The sequence below is a fragment of the Apus apus genome, chromosome 12, assembly GCF_020740795.1.
Source record: "Apus apus isolate bApuApu2 chromosome 12, bApuApu2.pri.cur, whole genome shotgun sequence".
In the NCBI taxonomy this organism is placed as follows: domain Eukaryota; kingdom Metazoa; phylum Chordata; class Aves; order Apodiformes; family Apodidae; genus Apus; species Apus apus.
In genome coordinates this window covers 276,365-285,160 of record NC_067293.1, presented here as the reverse complement: position 1 = coordinate 285,160, position 8,796 = coordinate 276,365, and the positions used below count along the sequence as shown (strand labels likewise).

Genomic DNA, 8,796 nt, shown 5'->3' with positions numbered 1-8,796 from the left:
AGCTGCCAGACAATCTGTTACCCATCTAATGGCAATTTAATTACAAATTCCTTCACTACCTTTGTTTCCACTGGCCCAGGTCCATGGCTTGACCAGCAGCTCCCGGGTGCACCTGGCATCTAGAGCAGTGGTGAAGCCCAAGTTAAGAAGGTGGCTTTCAGGAAAGGAGGTCCAAGAAGCTGTTTCCTGGTTGTGGCTGGACCAGGCAATTACCTGTCCAGAGGGGCAGAGACTTATCACAAGACCTTCTCCCAGGTCTGCTCCAAGCTGTGCTCGACCCTGGGACAGAGTTTCTGCACCTTGGCATTGCCACAAAACGAGCATCTCTGGCCATGGGCTTCCGCCTGGCTTCCCAGCAGCTATGCCCAGAAATGTGTCCTTCCCTCTCCTTCTCACCCACACTGAGCCAAGTGCCTTCTTTTCACCTGCTTTCCTGTGTCTGCTGATGGAGTCTGGCCCCTTTCATTTACCAAGGTAAGAGGGCTGACACCCTCACCAGGGCTGTGCCTTCAGCTGCTGGGCTTGGCAGCATCCACGAGGGAGGCTGCTGTGTGCTCGTGCCATCACCATCAAGCTGAGATGACACCACCTTTGTCATCAGCAGCACTTCCCTTCCATTCTCAAGGTGCTTGGTAAATGTAAAAGAGTGTGTTTAATTCATTATCAGGTAGAGCAGGATTAAGTAGCTCGTTTTACAAATGAAGATGCTACTTGAGAGCAGTTATTCCCATCAAGGTCACATACCGAGACAGCTGGGAACACACCAGAGGGGTTTCAAAGACAAGTGAAGGGCAAAGATCTGACAAGTGACTGCCACATTTGCGATACATAAAATATCAGAGCCCAAGTGTCACCTAAAGCATTGGATCAGCCTGAAGTGGAGATGCTCCCTCGTGGCCGCTGCCAAGCCCAGCAGCTGAAGGCACAGCCCTGGTGAGGGTGTCAGCCCACTTACCTTGGTAAATGAAAGGGGCCAGACTCCATCAGCAGACACAGGAAAGCAGGTGAAAAGAAGGCACTTGGTGAGAAGGAGAGGGAAGGACACATTTCTGGGCATAGCTGCTGGGAAGCCAGGCAGAAGCCCATGGCCACAGAGGGATGTCTGTGCTGCCCTGCCAAGCCCCCGCTGGGTGCAGCTGGGGTTGGCTCCAGGGGCACCCTCTGGAGTTGGCACTGCCTCTCCCCTGCCCTGGGGATCTGCTGTCCCCCAGGACTCAGGCAGGGCTGGGGGACCCCCATGTGCTGTGTGGGATGGGAGCTGTGACTTGGTTCCTGGGAGGTCCTGGGTACCCAGCGCTCTGGGTGCTCCCACTCCCCCAGCTCTCAGTGCCTTGCTGGCTGCCTGTTTACTTCCAAAACTCCTGGGACCTCTTCCCTCCCTGCATCCTGCAGCTGACCCAGTTCTTGCTGGTTGCCATGGAGAACTGGGCTCCTTTCCATCTAACAGGCTTTTTGCTGCTCCTGCCTTGACCGCGCGGAGCGGGAGCAGGCAGGATGCCGCCGGGAGCCTCGAGGAGGGATTCTCAGGAGAAGGGGCCATATCAGCTTCACAAATGCCACCCATCAGCTGGCAGGCAGTCCTGGCTGCACTTTTCCAGGTGGGTCCACACGTGTTTCTTCAGCTCCATGTCCCATCAGGAATTGCTCCCAGCTCTCCTGACACAGTGTCCACCACCTGTGTCCTGCCCCAGCTCCTGGCTGTGGGTGCTCGGGCTGCTGCTTCTGGGTGATGCTTCGTGTTTTGTTGGTGAGTCTCTGGGACCCCAAGAGGAAAACAACCCTTGGGTGGGGGGAGGCTGGGCTGTGGTGGGGACCCTGCCCCCCTTGGGCTTGGTCCATGGATCATCCATCATTCCATAGGCAGGCCAGGAGAATTTTCCTGCAATGTTAAGCTTTGCTTTGCCATGTCTGGTGATCAAGAACAGTCACTTTTAGGGGCTGGTACTTCGGATGAGTATTTAAATTCTCAATTAGACTTCTATTAAGGAGGACTAATTTGGGGCCAGTTCAGATAATGTAGCACAGACACTATCAATCACTTCACCCATGCAGTCTATGAATGGCTCAGGGGTGTAATTTTCTGTTCTCTTCATTTATTAAACTGTTGATTTTTTTTTTTTTTTTAACCTGGAGTGAATTCACCAGTTGAAGGAATTTTCATTCATGAATAGAGGGGCTGCAGCTTTGTACTCCTGGCTGGGATTATCACATCTCAGTGCAAGCCACTGACATTAGTAGACAGGAACAGATGAGGCTGTCTCTTGATGTCACTTGCTGTGTAAAAATAGTAATTCGTCCTGTCTCTTTGCTTTGCAGCTTCCCAGGGAAGGGGTGAAGCCCTAGGGCTTCCATGAAGTCAGTAGGATTTTTGAGCTTTGGCAAAGGCATTTTGTTGAATTTCCTGTTTCCTGTACTCCAGAGGAAATAAAAACATAAAAAGCCAAGATCAACCTTCCCCAAAATGTGCCACCACCCTTCCCAAAGCCATGCAACAGCTTGGAAACCAGCCTTCTGCTGCCCCCCTGTTCAGAGCTGGGGGTCTCCAGGTGTGTCTCAGCCCCTCCACACTGGGTGCCCCATCCTCAGCCAAGCCAAGCCCTCAGAGACAGACCCACAGCCACCTTTGTTACCCCAGCAGCTTGCAGCCTGATGTTTTTTCCCCTCCTGGCTGGCATGAGGAAGCAATTTTTAGTTTGATTTGTGGCACTTGTGACATTGAAGCCTTGTGTGCTCAAAAGCGCATTCCTAGAAAGCTCATTTCATCTCAGCACAGTCTTTTCTTTCTATGAAGCAGCCTGCCATGTCAGTAATGGTTTTAAATTGACTGTCACAGGTGCCCATCAACAAGAAATATCGTTTCCTAGAAACCAGAGGTTAATGGAGAAATGTGCCAAATAAAGCAAGAAGAGGAAAACGCTCCATCCTGCTCTCTTACTTGCACCAGCCTTGTAAAAATAAAGCTGATGAGCAATTACATCATTTTTACAGGGTAAAACCTCCTCTGGCTTCCAGGAACTGCAGCTGGAGAGCCCTGGACCATATCCCCTGGCTTGCCAAGGGGCTGGAATGAGCATCTTGTGCCGGGGCTTTCTGAGAGTCTCACCCAGGCTATCCCAGTGCTCCTCATCCCACTGGGATGATGCCCTGCTCCTGGTGCTCCTCATCCCAGCAGGACCACGCCCTGCTCCTGTGGTTTGTCCTGGAGATGCAGGTTCAGGGCCAGGCTAATGAAGTTCAGCTGTGTGAAGCCTCAGAGGATCCCTTGTGCCTCCCTGCCACCTCTCAGGCACATCTCATTTCCCTGATTAATGCAGTCATTACACGGACAATAAAGCAATCTCCGGGTGCTGGTGTGGAGTTTCCCTTCACCGGCTGTGCCGGGAGGACAGGGCGGGTTTGATTCGCAGCCCCCCGGGACCTCGGCTTTCCAAAGGCTGGTGCTTCCCAGCAGCTCCTGGTCCTGCTGACTTCTTGGAGCTTGGGATGAACACTCACCTTGTGTGGTGCTGGGGCTCTGTCTGTCACAGCAACGTCTCGTCCCCATCCGCTCCACCCCGGCCATGATTCCCATCAGCCGCTCATCCCGGCCAGCCCGGACCCCCCGGCTGCCTGCCCACCCCCAGCCCGGCCCACCCCCCCTCAAGGCCTTTCCTTTGTGCTGCTGATTTATTGCTACTCCCGTGACCCGGTCACCCCGAGGGTTACAGTCTGCATTTTGCCAGAGGTTTGGGGAACACCAGCCCTGATGGCCAAAGAGCATCCCAGGGCCAGGGACGTCACAATCTCTGCCACACACAGACATATCCAGTAATGTATATATATTATATTATATTTTTATATATATATATATATACAGACATTAACAAAGAAGTTGCAAAAAAAACCGAAAAGAAACCCCCCAAACCAACCCAAACCAACAAATCCAACATAAAAGGGAAAAACCGTAGCAGGAAGAACAGCCCCCCAAGAGCAGAGCCCGGACAAGGATGTTACAGAGGAGTCGGGCAGTAACTGGGAATTCACCACATCCCAAGACCAAACAGCCGAGTCACCGGGAGCAGAGGAGCCCGCAGCCGCCCCCCGGCCCCCCACCCGTGTCCTGCCCCCCAAGGCCGTGGGAAACGCGGTCATTCATAACGCAGGGCTGCGGAGCCCGCGGGCCGCGATTGGCTGCCAGGGCCGCCGCGTCATCAGTCACCAGGCGGGTTCAGCCCGGGGGACCGGCTGGCTGGGGGGCTCAGCGACACCGGGGGGTGCTTCGCGTCCCCAGAGCCAGCAGAGGAAAATCTGGGTGACGGGGAAAGGGCTCCCAGCCTCGACCCGCCCGCGGCGCCCCGGGGGTTCCCGCTTCGCCCTCCCGACGTACGCGGCGGGGGAGGGGGTCCCACCGCCGTTAGTGCAATTTCATCAGGCGCGACCCTGCCACGTCCCCCCCCGGCCGCCGGGGCGGGGGAAGCGAATGATCCGCTCTGTCCCCTCGGGAGGGACGTGCGGTCCTGCCACCCCTGCCCAGCACCTGGGGACAGCGGCCAGGATCAGAGGGACGCGGCTGCTGGCGTGGCAGTGCAGGTGGCAGGTCCCGTCCCCACAGGTGGCACCAGCCTCCCTTCCTGCAGCCTCACCAAAAATGTCACCCAGCTAAAGCGCAGGACATTGTGCTGAGAAACGGGCTCTTTCTACACATGCTGCCCTGGACAAAGCTACAGGCTGGCAGGTGCCACCACCAGGCTTCACGACCAGTGTGCCCTGGCTGGGTCACTAGTGGGGAGCACCCACTTTGGGCCAGGGCCCAGCAGCTCCCACCGAGTTCAACCAGCCCAGTGCCTGAGCTGGCCACCTCCCCTGAGGCTGGGCTTTGAGGTAGTTCCCTATCAGCAGGGTCCAAAAAAACGAAAGGAGAAGGCTGGCAGAGCTCAGAGGCCTCAGCCTGACGTCGCCATGCAATGCCACCGAGCCACCACGACACAGCCGGAGGAGAAAACAGGGCTTTTCAAACACCACGAACCACCACGCTGCCTGACCTCCTCGCCATTCCCAGCATCCTGCCGTGTATTTGACCAGAGAGTGACAATGAAGCTTGGCCAGAGGACTTGGTGCTTGTGGTTGGTGGCAGCTAAAGAGCTCCCAGCAGCCCGGGGCTGGAGCCCCTGGGACAGACTCAGTCCTTTGACACAGAGCAAACAGGATGGCTCCACACCCACACCAAGGTGGAGAACAAGCCAAGAAATTGAGATGTTGGGTCATAAAGCACAGAGATCTTTGGGCAGGACCTGATCCTCTGCTAAGCACAGGGAGGTGTGTTATTTCTGCAGGGACACCAGACATGAAACCCACGGAGGTCTATGCACAGCCACATGTAGCGGGCACAGCCAGGCAGATCCAGTGTTGGGAAGCAGCATCAGGGAGAGGTGGTGGGACCATCCTCAGCACCGCCCTCGCTCTCACAGACCATCCATTGTGTAACCACCATCCACCATGTAACCACCACCCACCCAATGCCAGCACTCGCCAAGTGTGAGGGGTCCGTGCAATTCTCTGCCACACCAGAGAAGCTACCAGACTTCAGCCAAACGGAAAGTCATCCCCAGAAGGTGAAGCTCAGGTACCACCTGGCTCTCAAGACAAGCCACCAGCAGGCTCCAGAAAGCCAATCCCTCCTGCTCCAACCTGTGCCTTGTAGGGAAACACAAGATGTCCCCCAAACCACAGCAGCGCCTCAGATCACCTGAAAACCTGCCCCAGCCTTTCCAGCCCTCAGGGGACGACAAAACCATCCAGGTGCCGATCGGCTCGGGGGTGGGAGCTGCACAAGCCGCACTCACACAAGCGGAGCTCGCCAACGGGAGTTTATTTTCAGCCGCGGTCAGAGGTTCTTCCTCTTTCCCCTTAAAACAACACCGGGCTGCGTGTGGGAAGGTGCCAGGGCACTGGAATGTCCCGGGCTCCCTGGCACGGCAGCTTCCGGCGTCTGGCTCCGACCACCGGCGCCCACCGGCGGGGCACGGGCAGGGCTGGGGAGCCTAGTGACAGGCTTTCATCCCTGACACGTACGGGGACTCCTGCGGCCTGCAGTTACACTCCTGCTGCTCTGGGTAATCTATGAAGTCCGGGGCAGGCAGACCCGAGAGGATCATCAAGGATTTGTTCCAGATGGTGAAGGTGGGACATACTGGTAGGATGAAGGAGACTTCGAAGGTGTGGAGGTGGAGGGAGCTGGCCGGGTCGTAGAAGGAGAGCGCGTTGTTGTCGTAATCCAGGAGGACGCCGAGGCGCTTCATCTGGGGGTGGACCTCCACCAGCATCTCCTTGTTGTTGTGCCTCACCACAAAGTTGTTGTTGCAGCGGGAGAAGACCCAAGATGAGGAGTTCTTCCCGATCCACTCATTCTTGGGGGCCGACTTGTAAGCCACGCCGATGGCGTACCTGCAGGAGAGGAGAAGCTGCACTCAGTGACCTCCAGCCTCGGGCAGGATGAAGCCCAGCCCCGATGGCTGCTGGCCACAAATTTTAAGTGCATCTGACTGTGGAATCAGCACAGCAACAGCTTCAGGTGACTGAGAAGGCCCTTGCAGAGCTCTGGCTAGAGAAAAGTATCACTCCCTCCCCATACAGCCTCCTGCTGCACCTCTGCCCTGCTGTTGGGTGAGATTTGAGGCCTGGCAGTCTCTAGCAGGTTCAGCAGCTGAGGGGAATGATACATGCTTCACCATGCCACCCAACCCAAAAGCTTCTGGCAGAGAGGAGAAACTCATAAACCTCTTGGAAGCCACAGACACCCAGACTTAAGGTCTTGACCAACTCCCTGCCCATGAGCAGCTCTGCCAAAACCCTGGCCCTTAACCCTAATGTGTCCCACAGCATCTCTGGGGACAACTGAGGGCTTCTAGGAGAGGGAAAGAAGGGAACAGTGCTGCCTACCAGGTCGAGGATCCCACCACCACCTCCCAGTAGTGGCAGCCGCTGTCGATGAAGACGTTGCCTGCCGCGCCGTAGCACCCTGTCCCACTGAACCTCTCAGGTGTGTGGCTCTTCTTCAAGGAGCTCTCGTCCTTCTCCATCTGCAGCCCATCATTGGAGATCTTCAACTTCTTGTGAGCCATCTTGGGGTCTAGCTTAAAAGGCTGACCTGTTAGAACAGGAGACACAAATTAGGATTTATGTTTGTTACTATCACAGTGTAGGCAGAACGTGCCAGGGAATGTCTGCCCCAGGCCCTCTGGACGTCTTCCATGAGCCAAAGGTTTCCCCACCAGCTGAGGACAGTGGTGTAACAACACTGAGTCACAGAGCAGGGCTGCAGCATGGAGCTCATCCCCAAATCCCCATCAGCAGCCAATGCCAACTGCTCCCCACAGTGCATGGGCTGCTATCACATGCCATAGCATGCGTGCCCAAAGTTTTGCAGCCCTTTTCCACTGCCAAAGAAGGTCTCCAGCCCTGCAGCCCTCACTGGTTCATCCATTCACAGTGCCTGCATGGGGCTTGAGAGCCATGAGAAATAGGCCAGCTCCAGGGCTGGACACAGCAAGCAGCACCCTCCAGGGGGGTTAATCAGCTTAATTACACTTCCTTTCCCTGCAAAGTCACAAGTGTTGCAGTGTCTGAGCAGAGGGGAGGAAATCCTGACTGGCCTTGGGTGTGCAGGAGCAAAGAGGGAGGAGAGGGCGGCCAGCCCTGCTCCAGGAAAATGTTCAAGGTTAATGAAGCAGGACAGCAGCGCCAGGAACACGGGGTGGGCAGAGCGAGGAGCTGGCTGGTGGAGCTCCCCAGGAGCTGCAAGGGCTCCTGCCACCCTGGCTCTGCATGCTGCTGTTTGCCCCAGGAAGAGGTGCAGGAGGGAGGGTGCTCAGGCAAGGGGATGTGGCTGTGAGCCACCCCGTACAGCCCTGGAGGTCTCACCAGGAGGGACATACCTGGGGAAGAGAGGGAAGTGTGAGTGAGAACAAGACCAGCCTGCGGCCATCAAGGCAAGGACCGTAAAAACCACCTTCCCTGCACTTTATTTACTAACCAGAGTGTGAATTGCCCCTGCATTTTGGCAATTCCATCCACTTTTGGACAATTGCTAATAAACAAGACATCCTCAGGCCCAGACTCGGCAAAGTAAGATTTCTCTCTGTCACTAAACCAAAACTATTCTCCCAGCTCTTCAGCTCGGGCAGTTTGGGAATGCAGATTTTGTGCCAGCACTGACAGCACTGATGCCACAGAAACCAGTGTGTCCTGACAGTGACCTTCTGGAGCTGAAGGAACCTCTCCACACATCCCCTCAGGAGCAGGAAGAGGGCTGTGAAATATGCTCCTCGGCCCATCTCCTCATCAAGCTGCTGACACTTCTGCCAAGGTTGCAGCAGTTGAAAAGTGTGCACTGTCTTCTAACTGCTGCCTCGAAAAGGGGAAAGCCCGGTTGCCACATAATGGCAGAGAGGAAGGGAAAGGGCTGGGAAGGACGGGCCGGGGCTGCAGTGGCTGCTCCAGACGGGGCCACCCCAAGGGTGAGCAGCAAACATCCCAAAGCAACCCCTGTGCTCTGAGGATGGCTGCAGAAAGAAAACAGGTATCATACACATAGATATTCCTAAATAAAATGTTTGTAAGTTTCCCTAAAGACTTTTCTGTGAGCTGCAGATAAATGTCAACCCAGCAGCAAAGGACGCCTGCCCAGTAGCTCCATGCATCAATCCCTCCCGTGGCCTGAGCAGGAGCTGCTGGGACCAGTTCCTCGGTCACCCAGCCTTCAGAAAGCAGCTCCTGGCACATCCAAACCCAGGACCAGACACAACAACCTGTGCAGTG

At 55.8% G+C, this 8,796-nt stretch overlaps 1 protein-coding gene across 1 annotated transcript in view; it reads right to left on the bottom strand.

The window, feature by feature from the left end:
* Window positions 1-3,856: 3,856 nt before the first annotated feature.
* The window catches only part of MID2 (midline 2), a 64,691-nt gene continuing 59,751 nt past the window's right edge, over window positions 3,857-8,796 (bottom strand). Inside the window, exons 9-10 of the mRNA XM_051630716.1 lie at window positions 6,919-7,126; window positions 3,857-6,423 (exon numbers count right to left, since the gene is read on the bottom strand). Coding sequence (XP_051486676.1) covers window positions 6,021-6,423; window positions 6,919-7,126 — 611 coding nt within the window. The 3' untranslated portion in view covers window positions 3,857-6,020. The remainder of the gene's footprint in view (window positions 6,424-6,918; window positions 7,127-8,796) is intronic.